The sequence below is a fragment of the Vipera berus genome, assembly GCF_964194415.1.
Source record: "Vipera berus genome assembly, chromosome: 2".
Taxonomy (NCBI): domain Eukaryota; kingdom Metazoa; phylum Chordata; class Lepidosauria; order Squamata; family Viperidae; genus Vipera; species Vipera berus.
Genome location: NC_138203.1, coordinates 21,017 through 43,777, shown reverse-complemented (window position 1 = coordinate 43,777; position 22,761 = coordinate 21,017). Strand labels below are relative to the sequence as shown.

The 22,761-nt window shown below is 41.6% G+C and overlaps 1 protein-coding gene across 2 annotated transcripts in view; it reads left to right on the top strand.

The window, feature by feature from the left end:
* The window catches only part of SMAD4 (SMAD family member 4), a 28,024-nt gene extending 5,263 nt beyond the window's left edge, over window positions 1–22,761 (top strand). Inside the window, exons 2-13 of one of the 2 annotated variants that reach the window (XM_081320799.1) lie at window positions 4,845–5,167; window positions 5,417–5,591; window positions 7,756–7,785; window positions 9,678–9,893; window positions 11,337–11,456; window positions 11,569–11,682; window positions 13,204–13,254; window positions 13,883–14,066; window positions 17,767–17,935; window positions 19,814–19,952; window positions 21,532–21,755; window positions 21,858–22,761. In XM_081320799.1, coding sequence (XP_081176925.1) covers window positions 4,919–5,167; window positions 5,417–5,591; window positions 7,756–7,785; window positions 9,678–9,893; window positions 11,337–11,456; window positions 11,569–11,682; window positions 13,204–13,254; window positions 13,883–14,066; window positions 17,767–17,935; window positions 19,814–19,952; window positions 21,532–21,743 — 1,659 coding nt within the window. In that variant the 5' untranslated portion in view covers window positions 4,845–4,918 and the 3' untranslated portion in view covers window positions 21,744–21,755; window positions 21,858–22,761. Of the gene's footprint in view, window positions 1–4,844; window positions 5,168–5,416; window positions 5,592–7,755; window positions 7,786–9,677; window positions 9,894–11,336; window positions 11,457–11,568; window positions 11,683–13,203; window positions 13,255–13,882; window positions 14,067–17,766; window positions 17,936–19,813; window positions 19,953–21,531 lie in introns of both variants that reach the window. The other variant, XM_081320798.1, reaches the window with a different exon arrangement.

Sequence of the window (22,761 nt, the reverse complement as noted above, 5' to 3'; positions counted from 1 at the left end):
AGTATAAAAAAACATGCTTCAAGACAAAAAAGGCCAGCATTCTTTTTAGCCCTGAACTGATCGTGGTAAGATTCTTCTCTATGAAGAAAAAGTGCAAGGTATTGGATTCCCTTCCCCACAATTTAGTGAATTGTCCAGTGTGTAAAGAAAGGAATGAGCTAGAATATTAAAGAAGGATATGGCTTTGCAGATGGGTCATTCCCACATTAGGAATCCCTCTGGCAATAAAGTAGAAATGGAAGAACCTAATGAAAGAGGGAGTTTTTAATTCACACATTTAACAATTGCCTGTGAACTTTGAACACATCCCTATCTGCATTGCTTTTTATGGAGCTAAACAGTGGTAAATATATATACAAATGCAAATATTAAATTAAATGATTGTTAACTGAGGCAAGCTATGCAAAGGCTGCAATGATATTTAAAGCATGCAGAGCATGCTTCCAAATTGATTGCTCAAATATCCCTTTAGGGCGGAAGTATTCTGAGGAATGAAAAGGGGCACTACATTGTAGCAGCATAGCACTCTTAATGGGGAAATCTGTCATTCTTTGAATTCTGTTGCTTCTGTTAAAAAGATGGCTGGGTTGATAAACATCGATTGGGATTTTATGGAGACAGATTGAAGCCACATCTGCAAAAGGGATATGATAAAAGTGGCTTTGTGATTCAACCAACACATGTATGTTGCTGATGCTTTCTTAGAAATGATTTTGGAACTTCCCAGTTACCTTGAAAGTTAAGTGTTAATTTAACTCTTACCTACTTTGGCCACCTAATGAGAAGGAAGGACTCACTGGAGAAGAGCCTAATGCTGGGAAAGATTGAGGGCAATAGAAGAAGGGGACAACAGAGAAGGAGGTGGCTGGATGGAGTCACTGAAGCAGGAGGCGTGAGCTTAAATGGACTCCAGAAGATGGTAGAGGACAGGAAGGCCTGGAGGAACATTGTCCATAGGGTCGCGATGGGTCGGACACGACTTTGCAACTAACAACAACAGAAGGAGTGCATAGTACTGTATCTTTCCTAATCAGTATCTTTTCCAGAATGTAAAAGTCAGGTTTGCAGTGTTGAAAGCAAGGAATTTATTAATCATGAAACGCTATTACTGAAAGGTTAAGAAGACAGCTACATGTAAATGTTATTGAGATTATTTTTGTGCCTCGGGGTGAGGGCTGACCACTAAGACTGGGTTCATTACAGACTTTAGCTTCTTTGGAGGTTGTGTGACTTCCTCCAGCCATTTCCATTAAGCGTAAACTTTTGCCGGGAGAAAATCTTTTGTGCTTAATAGACTTGACTGAAATGATGATTTTTAAGCTTCCACTCCTAGGTTGGACAGTCCCTGGTCTGAGATGGTGTAGGTTCTCCTGCTTGAGCGGGGGTGGGGCTGGACTAGAAGACCTCCAAGGTCCCTTCCAGCTCTAGTCTACTCTAGTGTTAGACATATGCAGATTTTTCCCTTTTGTAATACTTGAATCTCAGGTCATCCAAGAAAATTGAACAAGGCAAGTTATGTAAAAAGAAAGAATTAGTATAACATTTGTTAACACAAGATAGATTCGAGACAAAGGACGATGAAATAGAGCCATGGATAGTTAAGACTATGGAAAAAGGCTTGCTGACTTCTAAGCCAGTAAATTTAAGCATTTAAGCCCAGAGACCTAACTAACTTGGGTTCTTGGAAGCTTACTATCTTTAGAATGCAGTGAAAAATGAGATACTGGACAAAATAAGTCTTTTTTATGTTTTTGAGATGAAAGAACATTAAGCATCTCATGGTGCAAGTTTGCCTTGAATGAAATAGGTGGCTTCATCTTGCATCTCTTATCATCTAGAGCCTGGCATAAAAATAAGTAAATAAATAAAATAAAACCTCTGTGAATCAGGTTTGAAAAAAGAGGTTTGGTCTTTGGAAGGTTGGTTTTCCTCCTTTGTGCCCTAGTTTTGAAAAAAAAAATTATGCACTGCTTTGGATTGGAAGGCAGAAAAGCACTTTAAAGTATATGGGATTGCAAATATAGTGCCTATCTGTAACTTCTTTTTTTAAGGATTGCACAACAGCTGCATGATGCCATAAAAAAGGTGTGGCTATTTTCAAGCGTTGCAGACAGGTGCTACTTTGAGTGCATGCTTAGAAACAGATTTTTGCCAAATTTGTTTATTTGGAATTTAAGTCAGAGTTAATAATTTAACCCCATGTTTCCAGTTTTATCCCAGTTTGATTTCTGTCTTTCCCTGCTTGCCTCCCTGTTATTGCATCTATCATTCAGTTGCTGCTTTCTCCTCACTATTGGTGGAAAATACATGATCTGCTCCTTTTCTCAGATTTGTTTTTTCAAGGTTTAAATTTCAAGAAGTCTCTTTAAAGTAAATTGAATGCACTTGAATTTGTTTTATGTATGTTGGTATAAATTCAGAACAGGGAATAGTCCATTTGCACCCCCTCCCAGAGCTTTGGTACCTAAAAAATGTGTACTCTCTCTTGCTAAAGATTTTCATCAGCAGCAGAGTACTGCTTTTGTGGTTGTGGAAAGACAGTAGACATTTCATAGTGATAGATTTTTTTTCCCTAGAGCAGCTGTGCTCTTAATTATTCAGTTGAAGGGTAGATAAAGACTGCATCCAATTCCACAGTTTTATTTGTTATTTTAGCATGGCAGTGCTCTGAGGACCAAAGTATCTTCATGTGTGATAGAATGTTGGTTGACTGGTAAATATATTTTATCTTAATCTTTTCAGCATTTTGACTTGTCCAGAGTTAGTACAGGTAGTCCTCCATTTACGACCACAATTGAGCCCAGAATTTATGTTGCTAAGGGAGAAATTTGTTAAGTGAGTTTTGCCCCATTTTACGACTTTTCTTCCCACATTTGTTAAGTGAATCACTGCAGTTGTTAAACTGGTAACACAGTTGTTAAGTGAATCTGGCTTCCCCATTGACTTCGCTTGTGAGAAAGTCACAAAAGATGGTCACATGCTGTCGGGACACAACGACCGTTATAAATACAATTCGGCTGCCAAGCATCTGAATTCTGTTCATGTGCCCATGGGGATGCTGCAGTGGTCATATGTGTGAAAAATGGTCATAAGTCACTTTTTTCAGTGCTGTTGTAACTTCTTTTCTCAAAGGATCTTAAAGAGGCAGAAAAGCATGCCCAGTTTTCTTTATAGCCCCAAGTCTCCCTCCCCCAAGCAGAAACCGGCTCTATAGAAATGCAGATGTAAATACAGGAAGGTCGAAGCTAGAAGACAAAGACTTAAAGTCTACATAACCCACCCAAACTCTTAAGAGCCATCAGCCCCAGCCCCAAGGAAGCAGGATATATGACCTTTGGGACATAATAGGATTAACCCAGCACCATCAGAGTGCCAGAAAGGCACACTCAGACTCAGGTCAAAGTTCATGCCACAGGAACAACTCCAAACAAAAGGCTCTAGGGGGTATAAAGACCCACTCCCTACTTGTGCTCACCCTTTTTTCTTCCAGAGCCATCTTTCTGTCTGGCTCTCCTCTTCAATAAACTGCAAGCTTCTTCCTAAAGCAGTTGCCATGTTTATTCCCGGCTTGGACTGAACCACGATGAAGACTTTTCTTCCAACACCTCCTTCACCTCCGGCCCCAGAGAAGTTCACCTTCACTCCTATCACAGTTCCTCCTACTTTTTGCTTGGTCCTCTACTTCTGTAAACTAACTCCCCATGTGGCTGATTACAATCTCCATTTTGCTTACATTTTAGCAATCTCTATCCTTTTTCCAGGTGATCTGTCTCCCATCTACTTCCTTTTAAGAAAAGTTTTTTTTTTAACAATAAGGGTAGAACTGTTGGGCAAGTCCAGACAAGTTTTTTCTTCTTCCCCCATCTCCATTTTGTACTTTGAATTTTAAACTGATAAATAATCCCTGTTGTTTTACCTCGGCAAATCTGGACTTGTCTGTCTTGCCCTCCCACATGTTGCTAGGTATTGCATTTGTTTCTAAATCAGGGTTTCCTAAATGTTTTGCCATCACACCTCCCTTTATTCTAATCTTACGACCACAATTGAGCCAAAAATGTACGTTGTTAAGTGAGAAACTGGTTACGTTAGTTTTGCCCATTTTACAACTTTTTTTTGCCACAGTAGGTAAGTGAATCACTGCAGTTGTTAAGTTAGTAATATGGTTGTTAAGTGAATCTGGTTTCTCCATTGACTTTGCTTGTCAAAAGGTCGCAAAAAGGAATCATGTGACTTTGGGACACTGCAGCCATCATAAATGCAAGGCAGTTGTCAAGCATCCAAATGTAAGTCACATAACTATGGGGAAGCTGCAACGGTCAAAAGTGTGTAAAATGGTCATAAGCCACTTTTTAAAGTGCCGTTGTAACTTCAAATGATCACTAAACAAACTGTTGTAAGTCAAGGACTCTCCTGGACCCTGTTTGTACACCCCTCCTTCCCCCCCCCAAAGGGAGGCAGGCCTAACAGTTTGGAGAAGGTGAAGAGGTTGACTCCATGGCTGGCCTTTCACCGTATAGACAAATGGGCAAAACATCATTTGCTTTCAAGTCGGTGCTCAGAGATACAATTGATTGGATTTGCAAGGATAGCAGGGTTCAATTCCAATCTATGCTCGTTGAGAAAATTAGGGGAAGATGACACATTTGTTTTAAAAAAAACTTCCAACCTTGATGTTTGTGGGAAAGAAGCATGTTTGAGTTGGACTATTTTTCCATCCCGTTCATTTTAATAAATTTAAATATGATAGTGGTAACACAGAAAAATATGGCCTAGGATCCAAACAGAAAACATTTAGTTGCCGCCCTTGTAATGTTTGGTCTTTTTTTTTTTCCCCTTCCTCTTAGGCTTATCCTGGATGTAGTCTCCGGCCCACTGGCTGGCCGGGATCTTTGGTCTTGAAGCGAGAACTGTACCACCAATGGACAGTATGTCTATTACCAACACGCCAACCAGTAACGATGCTTGCCTGAGCATTGTTCACAGTTTGATGTGCCATCGACAAGGAGGGGAGAGTGAAACATTTGCAAAGAGGGCTATTGAAAGCTTAGTTAAAAAACTCAAGGAGAAAAAAGATGAACTGGATTCCTTAATTACAGCCATAACCACCAACGGAGCTCATCCTAGCAAATGCGTTACGATTCAGAGAACACTGGATGGAAGGCTTCAGGTTAGTAGAAGCATATCTGGTGCTGTTTCATGTTCTTTATTTTATGTAGTGAGAAAGAGATGTAGAGGAATGGACCATTGTCACGCTTGCCTATGACCCTGTGTGAATTGTGCTTATAGATGAGTGATGGGTTTTTTTTGTAGCAATAGAGTATAAAACATAATGGCATTTCCTTCATATCCTAGATTTCTTAAATCATTTTCACTCTAATTTTCCATTGAATTTTTCCATTATTTTCAATCTTTTTAGGTGGCTGGTCGAAAGGGCTTTCCGCATGTAATTTATGCACGGCTATGGAGGTGGCCTGATCTTCACAAAAATGAACTCAAACATGTCAAATATTGCCAGTATGCATTTGACTTGAAATGTGACAGTGTCTGTGTGAATCCATATCATTATGAACGTGTTGTGTCACCTGGCATTGGTAAGTTTGTTCATAAATCCATGTTAATTGTTGAAGTTAAATTAGAAATTGGGTTAGCTTTAACAACGGATTCCTGACTCTTCTACTTTCTGAGTAAGTTCTTTTTATTTGTGGTTACCTTGCATGGCAGTAGATTCCAGACTGCTAGAAAATATTCCTGCTGTTGGTCAACGGAGCCTCCATTATTATGAGGACCCAGATTATTGGTGGCAATATGCTGACTCTGTAAAACTACTTAGAGAGGGCTGTGAAGCGCTGTGAAGCAGTATATAAGTCTAAGTGGTATTGCTATTTTTTTCCTATTCTCTTTGGTTGTAGGAAAGATGTACCAGGAACACTGACAACCAGAAACAAGGTTGCAGTGCGTAGGTGCAATGTTAGTCATACCAGCAGCTTTTATTTTATTTTTCTTTCACAGAAAGAAACTTAAAACACTTGGGAGATATGCCAGAGAGAACAGCATCTCTGTCAGTAAAATATCCCAGATTCTTTCCTGCTATTGTAGCGGGGAGTTAGAGACAGACAGACAGACAGACAGACACACTTGATTTCCTTATGGCCTTGAATCTTCCGGTGTTCTTGAATTATTTGCTTACCCTTATCTTTGCCTTGCAGTATTCAAGAGACCTTTTGTTTCATAGTTGTGGGTTTTAATGTTGCATCCTACTGCTGTTAGTGGTCAAGGCAGGTTTTGTGACAATTGAGCTGTGTTTTGCAGCCTTTAGGCTAAGTAGCCTTGATGATGTTGGAAAAGCTGAACATGGTTTTGGACCTGAAGAGTAGTTGGATGGAAGAAATCCTTGTAGGCTGGACTGAGAAATCAGAACACATTCTGAAAAAAAGCCACCACATACAAAAGCCCATTTAGTTTCAGGAGTCAGTTCGGTTCAAGGTAGTATGACAATCGATTCAGATTTTGCTCACAGATTTCATGGTGCTTTGTGGAAGACTGTTGAAAACTGTTTTGTCTCACGGACTTTATTTTGAATGTGGTGGATGGATCTTTAAACGTTCCTTAAAGATGGATTTAAAAAAGTGACAATATTTGCATTGATGGAAAGGAAGAATCAATTGGTCCCTTGTCCACCTTTGAGAGCTGTTGTTTTAAAAAAGTATTATTGTGATGGAACAATAAATAAAGATTGGATTTCTGAAATACTATCATGGAATTATATTCCAGAAATGGTAGCATAGAAAGACAGCTTCCAGTTTAATATAAAAATTTGCCAAGTAGAGAATTTTAAGAACATAATAATTTAAATATTTAAATGGTCACCTATCTCAAAATAGTGACTAAGTGGTATATAGGGATCAAAACAAGAAGCATGGAACACCCACAAAGATAATGCAGTAACCTCAGTCACAAAAAATACACCATCTGTGGCAGCAGAAGCTCACCTAACCTCCTGACCGAAACACCCCAGGGAACAACCAGGTGGTCAGGCTTCATACGGAAGGCGCATCGTTGTCACAGGTTCTTTTATAGATATCCTAAGTTAGTGGGCCCCAAAACCCTGGAGAGTGAACAGAACCCTAACCCCTGGTCTCTGGGAAACACACCCACCCTAACCCTAACCCCCCCTGCTATTTACCATGCCCACTCCCCCCACCCCAATTCTACCACAACTCCTGTTCTTCTACTCCCGGGGTGTCAAACTCGCAACGTTACGTGATGTCTTGCGACGTATCGCGACTTTTTTCCCATTGCTGGCAATGGGGTGGGCGTGGTTTCGGCATGATGCATCTGGCCCGCAGGCTGGCAGTTTGGCACCCCTGCTCTACTCCTCCTCTTAGCAAGCCCTACCTCTGGAGAGGAGTAACTGTTTTATTTGCCTTAAGCTGCTTCAAGCTGTACAAACCACCACATACCACCTACTACACTCTCGCTACAACACCGCCAACTCCAGCATTACCATACCCAGCTGCCGCCTCTCTGCTCAGCTCTTGCAGTGGCCGGGCTGGCTAGCAGAGAGGCCCCTTAAAGGGACAGGGCGCCAACAGCCCAGGACAGGTGCTGGCCGTTTTGCAGGAGCCTATCCTTTCCCACATATTTACATATTTCTGTTCTTTTTTTTTTGTTTGTTTAAACGTTTGGATGGTAAAAATGTTTATTCACTGGTATTTCAAACTAGTCTAATTGTTGTGTTTTTTCTCCTCTTTAAAGATCTTTCAGGATTAACTCTGCAAAGTTCTGGTAAGCTATACATAACATTTTATGCATTATAAACAACATGGAATCTTAAATTTAAAGCTACATAAACACTGGAGAAACTATATTTTTCTGCAGTAAAAAGAATAGCAAATTGTATTATGCAATTACATGAGTCACAAGGAAGTGTTCTGTCATATGAATGGCAGAGGAAGAGAAAATAAGATGTTATAATTTGCTATTCTTATTTGTGTTCTTAAAAGAATAAAGAAAAATAACAGTATTGCCAATTATTGTTTGAGACCTTTAACTGGTTACTCATTTTATGTGATTAACATTGCCACCTGATGGAGTCAAGTCAATAAAAAGGCTCTTTTCAAGAACTAAAAAAAATAGTTTATCAATCTAAATGAGATATTGCATGTACCTGAACTCATAAATTTTCTAATTTCTGGGTGTCCACTAATGCGTTGTGTTAGATATACTTAAACCTGGAATAAATCCATTGAATAAGTCTGATCCATCCTACTGTGATTTATTTGGCTAATTAATTGATCTTAGCTGCTTTCTACATGCAGTTTCTTGTACACGTACAATTGATTTTGGATTTATTATATTTCCAAACGGATTAAATCCCAACTGGGTTTTATTTTGTCATTGGGCTAGAATTAAATCCATTCCCACTGACTATGTTGAAAAAGTCCCCTATATGCTAAATGACTTCCCTTTTTTTCCTAATGGGTTTGTGTGGGAAGGATGCTGGCTCTGAGTTTATATGCATAAGGGTTGGATATGTCTGCTAATGGAATTGATTTTTGCTGATGTATAAGAGCTTTCAGCTTCTCCCATGCACCCTCAAAATCTCCTGGGGGGGAGAAGAGGAGAAAGTCCATTCCTGCTCACTGAGTGTTGAATTTCAACATGTATCTGTAGCAACAATAGGGCAACAATTCTGTGCCCTTCACAGGTTGCTTTTGTCGTCTTGCCAATGATTGGCTTACTGTCTGCAGTTGTTAGAGAAATTGTGGATCTCTTTTGTATCATTTTCATATCATGGGCACCTCTCTTGGATGGGGATGAGTGTTCTTAGTTTTTTGTGATTATCTTTTTGACCTTGTCCTGATTTACATATTATCATTTTGGTTTTCCTATACTGACATAGTATACTGCCTAAAGTCCTTTGTATTTGGGCAAGATAAAGGTTATAAATAACTAGTTGCGAGTATAATCTATAAGGTCCAGAATAATTTCAATGTCCAAAAATTCCATGGAGATGCTAGAAATAATTGACACAAGAGCATGGATGAGAGAAGGATTGTTGTTGTTGTCGTTAGCTGCGAAGTCATGTCCGACCCATCGCGACCCCACGGACAACGTTCCTCCAGGCCTTCCTGTCCTCTACCATCTTCTGGAGTCCATTTAAGCTCACGCCTCCTGCTTCAGTGACTCCATCCAGCCACCTCATTCTCTGTCGTCCCCTTCTTCTCTCGCCCTCCATCTTTCCCAGCATTAGGCTCTTCTCCAGTGAGTCCTTCCTTCTCATTAGGTGGCCAAAGTATTTGAGAGGATTATTCTGGTTCATTACAGTGGATTTTAATACTCATAAATAAGAAATAATGATTTTTTTTCTTTCAAAAAAGATATTTTGGGATTTTTGTATCTCAAGTTAATTTGTGTACCCTGAGAACATTCTTCCACTTTAATCTAAATATCTCAAGCATCTGATTATTTCACGCACTTCTAGTATCAACCTGCTTTTTTAATTAGAAAAGTTTCCCAAATTCATTTATAATAGATACGCTTCTTTGTAATTTAAAATAATACTTCTCTATCTGTGGCTTCAAATGAAAATAGCTTTTCTTCTTTCTGTGGGTTTATTTACAGCAGTTGTTTGTGTATTTTCCTCCTCAGTCTCTTAAACTTGTCTTTCCTTACAGCACCCGCTAGCATGTTAGTAAAAGATGAGTACGTACATGAATTTGAAGGGCAGCCGTCACTGTCCTCCGCTGAAGGCCACTCGGTTCAGACAATTCAGCATCCCCCGAGTAGCAGAGCCTCCGCTGAACCCTACAGTACTCCGGCTATGTTAGCCCCTCCCGAGTCTTCTTCCGCCAGCACTACCAGCTTTCCCAACATTCCTGTTCCTTCCACAAGTAAGAGAATGACCACTATTTGAAAATGCATGTCTGTCCCACTTTTTTAGAAACCTGGCTGTGATTAATCAGACCATTAATATAAACAGATTAATAAAGGAGGATATTTGTAGCTCAGGGGAAAACAATACTCCAATTAAGAAACCAGCAAAGAAGCCAAGAGCAAACAGAACAATCAAAGAATCTCTAAGACTGCCCACCACCAACGCTGACAGGGCAAGCCACTAAAATGTATACTGACAGCCGTCAGCCCTGCTTTCCTAGCACTGATGAGAGGTTACCTAGTCTGGGCAATGAAACGGCTGCAAGAAAACAAGCCAGCTCAGAGAGCACCGTGGACCCCCCTCGTCTAAAGGGATTAGTGAGTGAACTGAGAAGCCTTGGAATCCTGGCTGATTATTATATCGTGTATATTAATTTATAAAATTATGATTATATATAAATATAATTTGATATTGATGTATTTATTCTCATTGTGTTCTTTATCATTGTTTACTCTATTATTATTTTACTTTTGTTTACATGCCTTTTCATTTTTCTTCCTTTTTATTATTGAGATAGGCAGCTAATGAGTTTAACAAATAAATGAATTACCACTAACTTAGTGGTAAAGATGATGGTTGTTACTTGATTCCTTTTATGGAGGAAGAGTTGTAATCCAGATTTATTTATTTATCCATTCATTCATCCATTTATTTCATTTATGTACTGTTTCAGTCTGTCTCTGTCTTGGCAGCTTACAGTTCTTCATTATATAAAAGATAACGTGGGGGTGGAGAGGATGGGGACTCACACACGTGTATACATGTATTGGATACAGATTCTAACCTCCAGACTTTAGCTGCTAGATTAGAAAGCATGTTTAGCTCTCAGTGTCAGTGTCAGAAAGAAAGCTGTGGAAATCTGAACATTATGTTAACAAAGCAGATTTGAAGACAGGCCAGTGTTTTGGGAGATGGATAGTAGTTAGATAAACAGTGCTTTTTTATCTTTTTTTAAAACGTTTTTACAGTGTCTCCTACTTTGCATAATTCTAAAAGACTCCTTAGATCAAGAAAATAACTCCATGCTTCTACAAGTTTAGTGAGAAACCCAGTGCCAAACACTGTTTTTTACCTCTTTCGTCCCAGGCCTAAGTAGATCAAACAAAAATGGAGCAAACAAGATCTTATTTGGGATGCCAGATAAACACTCTAAGTAATAAAGGGGGGCCGTGCTGGTGGCTTCTGTCCTGCCTTTTTGGTACTCAGCTTCTTTGTCCTCGCATCATATTATCTCGTTCACATTTATTTCCTAAATTCAGCAGCTACATTGATACGTTCAAATGTGTTTTATTGTGGTTTTATTACTGTAGTCATAGTAAATGGCATAGTAACTTCAGGCTTCTAACAGGATAGTCGTCCGTTTTTTAAAGCCGTTGCGAACTGTTTTACATTTTGCCAGGCCAACCCACCAGTCTGTTGGCAGGGAGCCACAGTGATGGGCTCTTACAGATTCCGTCAGGGCCTCAGCCGGGGGCACAGCAGAACGGCTTTCCCGCTCAGCCAGCTACCTACCACCACAGTAAGTGAACTGTTTACACTCCACTCCGGGGTTTAGCTTAGCTTAGCTTAGCTTGCCGTCTTTTTCCTTGAAAAGAGATGGGAATAAACGCACGCTTTCTGTATCCTTTTAGATAGTACAACCACTTGGACTGGCAGTCGCACCGCAGCCTACACACCTACCATCCCCCACCATCAAAACGGGCACCTTCAACATCATCCACCTATGCCTCATCCTGGACATTACTGTAAGCATGCCCTGTGTTGTTGTAGGGGTTGCTTAATTTGTGTGATTAAATCACGATTGCCAGAGAGACAGCAAGCAGTAATGCCGAGCTGAAATAACAAAGAAATATTTGGTCATCTATGAAGCTCTGTAACTTATCTCAGGCAAGTTAGGGGCTGGGTAATACTGAGTCATAATGTGGTTGGGGTTAGGACCATTTGTGGCTTACTAAAAAAGAAGGCATAGTTAATTCGTGACATAGAGCAATGTATGGACTCAGCTACTGCCTTTTATATTAACAGGGTACAAATAGAATAACTTGGCAAAAGGCACTTGGAAGAACCTTTTTAGACAAAGTCAGTTGGGATATAAATGTGTAACTTTTTTTAAAAAAAGAAGAAAATACCACTGTCTTTCGTATCATTCCCAGAATCCTATCCCTTCAATCCCATATTCTTCTGTTTGGGAATATGTAGAACTTGTAGAGAGAGGTTTTATAGAACTTTTATAAACTGGCCTAATTCTTTGATTAACTTACTGGTCTGCAAATAATTTTGCCTTTAATTAATTGAGAAACCTTCACATCAAATGTGAGTTTATTTCTAAAGAGCGTACTTAACATTAGGCCCTGCAGATAGAAACAGACAGACCTCATCCTAGTTTCTGCTATGTTGCTGGTTCGCTATGCATATGAAATTGTCCTGTGCACAAAGGAGTTAGTTTCATCTCAGTCCAGGCCAGAGATGAGGCTGGACGTTTGGTCCAAATGTATACCAAAACATTTTTGATGAAATGTTTTGGGCTGACAGCTGGAAAAAGCCAAAGACATTATCAGTGACTAAGAGTTGTTAAGAAAAAAAGGTGTTGAAAAAAGTGGGAAGCGGGGTGGTTGCCATATTGGATGCGTGGAGATTAAAGAGGTCTTGAGGATCACTAGGAGGAAATGGGGAAAGAAACCTGCGGGGAAGATTGTGGGGCTGAAATGATGGATATCGTTGAGTAACGGGAGGTAGGTAAAGGAATCCCGAGAAGGTTAGGATGAGGGACAGGCAGCCAGTTGAAGCCGGGGACTTGGGCAGGAGCTAAATAGCATCTGGAAGGCACCCAAAAAAGCTGGTGAGGTTGTGGGTAGATCAGCACACCGGTCATGGGACGGGGTGGGTGGGGGAGGGTGTCCCAGCCTTGCCCTGCTTGCCCCAAAAGACCTCCTAGAACAGGGCTGTCCAGTCATGGCAACTTTTAAGACCCGTGGACTTCAACTCCCAGAATTCCCCAGCCAGCCTTCTACTGGGAGTTGAAGTCTTGCTCTAGATTTGTTTAATGTCAAGTCAGGACAACCAAAGCATTCTAGATTTTGGTTATAGTGGTGCAAATTATGAAAAAAAGAACGTGGGTTTGGCTTTTAAAACAAAACATATTTTCCATTTTCTATCCAGTTCTTTATTTAAATTTATTAGATTTGGATAGGAAATAGCCTTTTAGAGATGGGAAAACCTGCAAGGACAATGGGTAAAAAGTATGACTTTTTTACTTTTTTTTTAAGGGCCAGTTCATAATGAACTTGCATTCCAACCTCCAATATCAAATCATCCTGGTAGGTGCATTTGTTTTAATGAATATTCAGTTAAATGCTTAATCCACATTATAGAATTAAATGGGTACCTTGTGCCCTCTTTAAAATCCATCTTACCCATTTTATCCACTCACATGTATAATACTCCTATATTAAGGAGTGGGGATCCTCTGGTCTGCAAGCCAGTCTTGGTCTGTGGGTTGCTTACGTGTTTCTCGCCTCGGTCGCACCCCTTCCCCACAGGTGCAGCGTTCAGTCTTTTTTTTAAAAAAAGGTTCCAGTGGGGGGGGGGTCTAAGAAGCCAAAATGGCTGTGGGGAGAGCCAGAGTTCAAGGGGTTGGACTCGAGGAGAAAAGGGCGAGTAGGCCATTCCCTACAGTTTGCACTCCTCCACCCTTGCACGTTCCTCCACCCCCACCCAAAAAACCCCTCCTGTGCCTTCCTCCATCCACGTTCAGCAGCTTGGCTTTTTGAAAACCCTTCTGATCGGTGGAGATTTTTGTAAGCAATCGGGAGATTTTTCGGAGCTGTGAAAAAACCTGGCCTAGAAAGCATTCTCCTTGTACTCACTAACTCTTCTAGTTCTTGTAGTGGTGATCTATTTTAATGAAGCCTCTCTTCTTCACCCTCGCCTCGCCTCGCCCTTCAGCTCCGGAATACTGGTGTTCAATTGCCTATTTTGAGATGGATGTTCAAGTGGGGGAGACGTTCAAGGTCCCTTCAAGCTGTCCAGTTGTTACTGTTGATGGATATGTGGACCCTTCAGGTGGGGACCGCTTTTGCCTTGGTCAGCTTTCCAATGTACATAGAACAGAAGCCATTGAGAGAGCCAGGTAGGTTTTGCCAGTCTGGAAAAGGTAGCATCTGGTTTGTCCTTCATTTTGGGGTGCTTGAAAGTTTGTCCTCCTGCCTAAGTGTACAGTAGTCCTTGCTTAAAGACCATTCGTTCAGTGATTAAAGTTACGACAGTGCCAAATGAGTGGCATTTACGACCGGGCCTGGAGGTTACAGCCCCCTGCCCTCTGCTGCCCCACCATTCTGCCCTCGCTGCCCTGCATGCTGCCACCCCCTCCTGCTGTTGCTGCTGCTGCTGAGGCGTGCCCAGCCTGGCCCTTCACAATGCCTTGTCAGCAGTGGGAGGGAGAAGGCAGCAATGGTCAGTGGCGGTGGGGCAGGCTGGCCAGAAGGGCAAGGATGGAGCGGAGATAGACGAGTGGGGGGAGTTGAGGTGAGGGCAGGGGCAATGGGAAGTCATTGCCCAATGATGGTGCAGCCCTGGCCTAACGACCTCAGCCAGGACTACCAAAACTGCTGTGTGGTCACATGAGGTTTTACCTAATGACCACATCACTTAACAATGGAAATTCTGGTTCCGGCTAGGGTCATTAAGTGAGGACTACCTGTATACCTCTTCTTTTGATATTCTTCACACTTGACTCTGCAATATTCTTCCTCGGGTTCACTCGTTTATCATGCCGTGTTTGTTTATCAATAATAGACCTGTCATTAATAATGTCCAAAGTAGATCAGAGTTGCCATTGATTCTTAATGACCACATAGACACATTTTCTTCAGGGCCATCTGTCCCCAACTTGCCCACCAGGTCTTCCAACAGTGCCCTCATTGCACCTGTAACTCAAGTCCATTTCGCTGTTGGCTGCCATCTTTTTCTCCCTTCCACCTTTCCCAGCATTAATAAAGACTTCTCTAAGGGTGGGGGGGTCTTGGCGTGATGTGCCCAAGCAGCATAAAAGTGCATTAAGCTCATGTTGGACTTAAAAAAGAAAAGAACAGAAATACCTTCAACTGCCAATGTAATTTATCATGTTGCTAGAGTTGGAGTCGCTCTTCCAGAGGGTTGATGCTATCGTTGGTCTGCTGAACTAAGGCAGGGAGGGGTAGGCAGCCTTGGCCCTTTTATGTCTCGTGGACTTCAATACCCAGAACTCCTGAACCAGCCATGCCGACTCAGGAATTCTGAGAGTTGAAGTCCACGAGTCGTAAAAGAGCCAAGGCTGCCTACTCCCCCTGAACTAAGGGAACCTCCGAGCAGAACGGCTCCCCTACTTCTTAAAGAATAGAGAGATGGATACTGCAAGGAAACATGCCGAGGAAGTAATTAGATTAAGAAATGGAGTAAGTTTCACACACACATTTCTGATTTTTATTCGACAATCACCACATCATAAGTTATGGGGATATGAATCTGCCTGGATATCATATGTTATATGTTGAGTTATATCTATTCTGAGAAATCCCTTTTTATGTAATTAAAATTACCAGTTGTTGATTGCCTGGAGTGGTGTTTTTAATTAACAAATTGCACAAATGTTAAATTCTGGTGACAAGCCAGAAGAGTGATGGATAAAATGTATTTGTTTTCACCCTTAATCAGCAATCCTTGCATTGTGTTCCTTGGCAATAATTTAATAATTCCACAGAACTTGATTTCGCTGTTTATTTAAAATCCTGTTGGATATATTTGATATACCGTGTTTCCCCCCAAATAGGACCCGGTCTTTATTTTTATTTTATTTTATTTTTTGCCTCCAAAAGAGACACCAGACCTTATTTTTGGGGGTGGGGCTGTCTTTTCCATTCACCTCTGACACCGCCAGTCGTCCCCCCCCCACAAGCCGACCCACTTCTTCTGCGGCCGAAAAAGCAGCTTCATTGTGCAGCTGAGAATGGAGCTCCTGCCTGCATTTCACACTCGGAGGCCTTTCCGGAAGGCCGCTGGAGCCGATAACCGAGCTACAGATTGAATCCGTAGCTCGGTTCTCGGTCGCAGAATGAAGCTGCTCCTTCGGCCATAGAAGAAGTGGGCCGAGGCGATGCAAGCGTTAATCCACGGGAGGCTTGGCTGCAATGGTAAGCTCCACTCCGCCCTGGCTTGCTTTCTAGGTGTGCACCTTGCCCCAAACTAGGGCTTATTTTCAGGGTAGGCCTTACTTTCGGGGAAACATGGAACATCTGACTCTGTTAAGTGAGCCCTTGTCCATGGGGTCGCGATGGGTCGGACATGACTTCGCAACTAACAACAACAACAACAGCAATGATGCCCAACTGTGAGCTCAAAAACGTTTATGAAAATCAAAATAAGTGGAAAGGTTTTTCATTATAGGATCTTGTTATAAAATAAATTATTGTCCCATTTTTCTACTCAGACTTGCCTTACACAGGCATAGTTAACCATGGTTTCTGCACCACCAAACGGATCTCTTGCAAGAGTGAATTGATTATTGCGAGTGTGATTCATTGCTAGAAGTAAATCGGACATATAGTTAGTCCTCGACTTATGACCACAGTTGAGCTAAGTAAGCTTTGTCCCATTGTAAGTCCCTTTTTTGCCACCTTTGTTGAGTCACTGCAGTTGATAAGTTAGTAAAGGTAAAGGTTCCTCCGCACATGCGTGCTGGTCGTTTCCAACTCTAGGGGCCGGTGCTCATCTCCGTTTCAAAGCCGAAGAGCCAGCACTTGTCCGAGGACGTCTCTGTGGTCATGTGGCCGGCATGACTAGACGCCAAAGGCGCACGGAGCGCTGTTACCTTCCCACCGTAATTAGTTAGTAGCCTGGCTGTTTGAGTGAATCCAGTCCCCCTGTTGACTTTGCTTGTCAGAATTTCACAAAAGGGGATCACGCAACCCTGGGACGCTGCAACTGTCATAAAGACGAGTCAGTTGCCAAATGTCTGAATTTTGATCATGTGGCCGTGGGGATGCTGGAATGGTCATAAGTGTGAAAAATGGTCATGAGTCACTTTTTTCAGTGCTGTTGTAATTTCAAACGGTGTCACCAAATGAACCATTTTAAGTTGAGGACTACCTGTAGTTTCTTTCAAAGGAATTGGTGTGTCTGCGTAGCAATCAGTCTTGAAACACAGGGAACAGGGAGGCCACCGTGCCTAGGGCCATATAGAGACATGTCGTGTAAGTGCGTCAGTAAAGACACATTTGGTAAATAGGCTTCTGATTCTTCGTTATTTCATACAGGCATCTTGTCCTGAACATAAGCTAGCAATAGGCTTCACGTAGTTGGGTGAGTTTTGAGTTCACTCGTCTTGGAAGTCATTCCTCAAAAAAAAACCAAACCCCTCAAAATGTGCTTCTGCCACTTCTGCTGCTGCTGCCGCTGAAGTGGCCTCGCTCTTACCTTGAGCCTGCCTGCCTGCCGTTCAGAAGTCACTGGAGGGGGGGAGGGCAGGCTGTCTCAGGGTCTCCTGAGGGTCTCCTGCTCATTCCTTGGTTAAAACATCACAGGCCAGCAGGGCCTTAAGGGTAGCTGTAACAGGCACCCAGATTTTAAAGGGGTTTTATACACTAAAGTCTTGATTCTAATGGGGTACCGTTAGATAAATCTATGCCATCTTCCTGAATTTATGGTAAAGGCAGGCCTTGTTCTTAAGACTCAGTCTTCAGAGAGTTTGCACAAATGCTTAAGAGCAACTGATGTTGAAACCAAATAAAACGGATTTGTCAATTGTTCAGTTTTTCCCACTTTACCGACTTGTGTTATTTTTTTTTCTCTACCAGGTTGCATATAGGTAAAGGTGTACAACTGGAGTGTAAAGGTGAAGGCGACGTCTGGGTTCGGTGCCTCAGTGATCATGCGGTTTTTGTTCAGAGTTACTACTTGGACCGAGAAGCAGGACGGGCCCCAGGCGATGCAGTTCACAAAATTTATCCTAGTGCCTATATCAAGGTTTGTTAATAAAATAATCCTGGATTTTAAAGTTGTAATAACAGGAATCATTTTAATGCTCTGGTTCTGGATTGGTGGTGCTAATCCCTAATCCCTTGTCCACAAACTTCTGTTCTTCGCCATGTTGTTTTTTTAACCTTAAGCTACAGGTCTGGACCATATGGTCCCATGCTGTGTATGTACTATTGTTCAAATGTTATTTGGGGGAATCTCTGGTTATTTATGTACAAGAACCTTAAGACCTGCAAAATCATTTTTTGTGTAAAAGTAAATATCACCAGTGTGAAGATTTAAATACCTGAGTGAATGACTTTAAACGTTATGTTTGAACATAACACAGAATAATTCTGAGAAACGTGTATTATTAAGAATAAGTGCAATTCTATTGCATTTAATCTGGAATCTGTCTCATTAAACTCAATGGATCTTTTTACCACTTCAAAGATTGAAAAAAAATGCATTGCAGATAAATGCAAAGAGCCACAGTCTGCAAAAGATGACTGCTTTGTGAGGGTCTCCTATTCTGCTGCCCAGAAAATACTCCTCAGGCCTTGCGGGGGTGGGGGTTAAGGACAGAAAGCAGTTTTGACACCCTGCTTGTATGGATGAAGAGTCTTCCATTACAGTTTTCTCAGGAAGGTTTTGTGTAATTCGGTTCCTAAGTTGTCAGCGTATCTTTGCTGCTTTCAAATCAAGGCTAGATATGTTTTGGAGCCAGAAGCGTAGGCGCTTTGTGCTCAGCACAAATAATAGAGAAGGGATTTTGCAGTGCTGTAAAGAACTTTATTTTTACGATTTGGATAAATCAAGAGGCTCTTGGATGTTTTCTGATAAAAGCAATTAGGTTAAACCTTCTTCAAAATCAGAAAAAGTTGGGTTCTTCAGGCGCCAAATATTGCAGCTTGCAAGTAGCAGGGGTAGACGGGTGAATGCCGAGAATGGAAGGTGACTTTAGAACCATGTAGTTGTTCTTCAACTGAAATAGGGAGAGGGAGGTAATATGTAGTCAGTGGTTGAACGTAATCCCCATGTTTCGCGTTGTTTTTACTTTTACATAGACCACTATTCTATGCGTGTTTGCTCTAAAGATTCATACAGTAGTCCTCAACTTACAACCATTCAAAGTTACAGTGGCACTGAAAAAAATGATTTATTACAATTTTTCACATTTAATAACTGTTGCAGCATACCCAGGGTCGCACGATCAAAATTCAGATGCTTGGCAACTGACAGCATTTTTATGACAGCTGCCGTGTCCCGGGTCTGGTCATTCACTTTTTGCATCCTTCTGATAGACAAGGTCAATGGGGAAGCCTGATTCACTTTACAACTGTGTTACTGATGTAATAACTGCAGTGATTCACTTAACAACTGTGGCAAGAAAGGTCATGAAATGGGGCAAAATTCACTTAACAAATGTTTCTTAGCAACAGAAATTTTGGGCCCATTGTGGTCATAAGACGGGGACTGCCTGTGCTTCCATTCGCCCTGGGTCAATTCACTTAGGTTTGCATCCCACTCTTAGGAGCATAAACCGGTGTGAGAGCCTGTTCACAGCTGTTCATCCGTAGTCTCCGGGCCAGTCTCGGCTTGACAGGTAGCAGAAGCACAGAAATAGAAGCAGATCCCTCCCCCACCCACCCCCATTGGCTTTGCAGTAGGTCCCGCTTGATTCTTAGTCATTGTATCCCTTCTCCAAATACAGAGAATTCATGCAGCCAAAGACCCTTTAGTCTTAAAAGGGATGAGAAAGCATGATAGCAAAAAAGATACTTATCAGTATTTTTTTTTAGGTACTGGGGCTGTTTCCCCCCTAACTCGCTTGGGCTTTGTTTTTGAGATAGCTTCCGCTCTACAATAATGCTGCTTCTTTTTAAGGTATTTGATTTACGCCAGTGTCACCGCCAAATGCAACAGCAGGCTGCCACCGCACAAGCCGCGGCTGCTGCTCAGGCTGCCGCTGTGGCAGGAAACATCCCCGGGCCAGGATCTGTCGGAGGAATTGCTCCAGCCATCAGTAAGTACTCGGTGAAATAGGTCACCCCTCGGTATTGCATCAGGCATTCCCAAATTTAAGAATTCTGCATTTCTGATAGTTTAAAATCCAAAACACATTTTAGTTTCCAAGTATACGTGTAAGTTAGGATTTAAAGCTGCTTATTTGTGTGTTTTTTCCCCTCTATTTGCTCAGCACTCTTATCTTCCGGTGTAATAAACAGCTGCTATCAGCAGCGCTTGACTTAGAACCAGTCGCCTAGCCACTGTTTGGAGCTGCGATGGGTCTACTTGGGGGCTACCTACTACGACCCAGATTCAAAGTCCTAATGGTTGTGCCCCCCCACAACCCACCACCTTGTGTGCGGTCACAAGACTGCACTTTGATTGCTTGGCAGCTGCACCATAGTTTATGGCATCCCTTGGTCACATAAACATTTTTTAAGAAAGTGGTTTGTTGAACCGTCACAAAAAAGGTTGTAAAATTGGCTTAATCATGTGACTGACCCCCTCTTTACAACCATCACAAATTACGATTGGAAGCTGCATTGCAGTCATTAACTCTAGGATTATAACTTCACTCAATATATGTTGATTAATCAAACCATGATTTGCAGACCTCCAAGTTGCTTTGTCAAGTCAGACCCCATGCCAATATTTCATCGGCTCTAATTGCATTTTTTTTAGAGGAATTGTTTTCCCCTTTTTCACTGGAGAGCCCCTGTCTCTCTCCAGCAACACATGCCCAGGAAATGTTGGTTGAATTTCTGGCTTTGAAAGCATTTGCAGAATTCCTGCCCCCCCCTGCCCCCCATTGCCACTAAGTGGGTGTAGCAACTCTTGAGAAATGTCCAAATGCTTTGAAACAGAAATCTGAGGTTGCAGCTGAAATGAAGCAGCAGCTTTTTTTGTCTTGATGAAATTTTTAGTCAGAACTTTTTTTATTAAAAAGAATAACCTGTATAAGTGGAGAATGCAAGGAGCATCATGAGGAACCTCTTTTAAAGAATCTTGAGGCCTGAAATGCAGCTGTGCTCTTACCGTAATTGTTCTTTAAATGCTCCCCGAATTATAGGCTCAAGGAAATAGAGGCTAGTTAACTAGACCAAGAAATTGAGGTACATTTTGGAAGAAGTGACAATCGGTTCCCATAAAGTTTTAAAAGAAAGTAGAGAGATATTCATATAATCACAAGGAGCTGAGCTTTATTTAAGAGAGGCTGCATCTTTACTGGGATATACAGCAAGCTTTTTTTTTCTTACAAGATGCTTGAAAATTTCAATGTTTTATCTAAATTTATTACCTGCCCAAATCCAATGGATTTTATTTTCTTTCTCTTTCTAATGCTGGGATATATAGCATACACACATGCGTGTACGCACAAGCAAATTTTTAAACAAAATACTTGAAATGTCCATGTTCTTTATATGTTTCTTTAATTATTTGAATTTATTAGCCAATCTCCAATGGGCTTTATTTTCTTTCTGTTTCTAAATGACAATCTGAACAAACCAAAAGTTGTAGAGGTGCGAACCACCTTCTTCTAAAACTGGGTTGGTCCCAGCATGTGGTTTGATAATAATATCCCTGTTCCGCATTAGGTTTGTCGGCGGCTGCTGGAATCGGTGTGGACGACCTTCGGCGTCTGTGCATCCTCAGGATGAGCTTTGTGAAAGGATGGGGACCCGACTACCCTCGCCAGAGCATCAAAGAGACTCCATGCTGGATTGAGATCCATCTCCATCGCGCCCTCCAGCTGCTGGATGAAGTCCTCCACACCATGCCGATTGCAGATCCCCAGCCCTTGGACTGAGACCGCACAGCTGTGAGCCACGAGGACGGAGCGAGGAGGGTGGATTGTAAAATACCATTTTGTTTATTACGGGAAGATATATTTTACTTCCATTCTGCTTAATCTCTTAACCAGGTTTTAAAGAGAAAATGTCTTTGCCACCTTGCTCTCAGCAGAAAGAAGCTGAACTTGTAACTCCAGCTAGTTCACACCTTCAGACCTTTGGTGGGCTACTTGTGGAAAGCTGTCACCAGCCAGAAATTTTTTAGATGGTGATCGGGCGGGATCACTGCTGCGTCTGTTTCTTGGACATCTCATTGATTCGTGTGAGCTTCTCAGAGCAATGGGGAGCTCACGCTGAACGATCCTATGCATTTCAGGGAACCGGGAGGTGGGGGCCTCACTTATGCAGCCACCCAACTTGTCCTTGCTTGAGTCCAGTCCAAATGAGCAAAATCATGTTGATTGTTCTAAAGGGAGGATGCTGATGCTCTGCTCTACTGGGCACCGGGGCATGTCTCATCAGGAGTTTTTTATGTAAAATTTTTATGTATGCCTATTATTTTAAAAATGTACTAAAACTGGGATGGGCTTCAGAGCTGGTATCAATTTTAAAGGCAACGTGAAACAAATCAATAAAATTGTCTACTAAATTCAGTAGTGAAACATCTGCATTATTCTACATTCCCAACCGATTTTAACTTTTACCAGCATGAAACTTAAAATACACTTGAGCAATTAATTGGGATAGCGTGAATCTGCATTACTGAACTTGGTGTGCCATCTCAGACTTCTTAATCATGTTTATGGTTGTACCGCTGAAAATCCAGATTTTATATTTTTCAAAATTTCTACTCAGGGCAAGCTGGCAAACTTGTTTTTATACTTCTCGGTTATTTTAAGCTGTTTATCTCATCAACGATCTTATCTATTTGCATTGACTTTGTATAGAGAATTTCAAGTAGAAGTTGCAAATGTAATGGCTGTATGACAGATGCATTATGCTTCTCTAGTTAATAAAACTATTAGAAAACTCTCA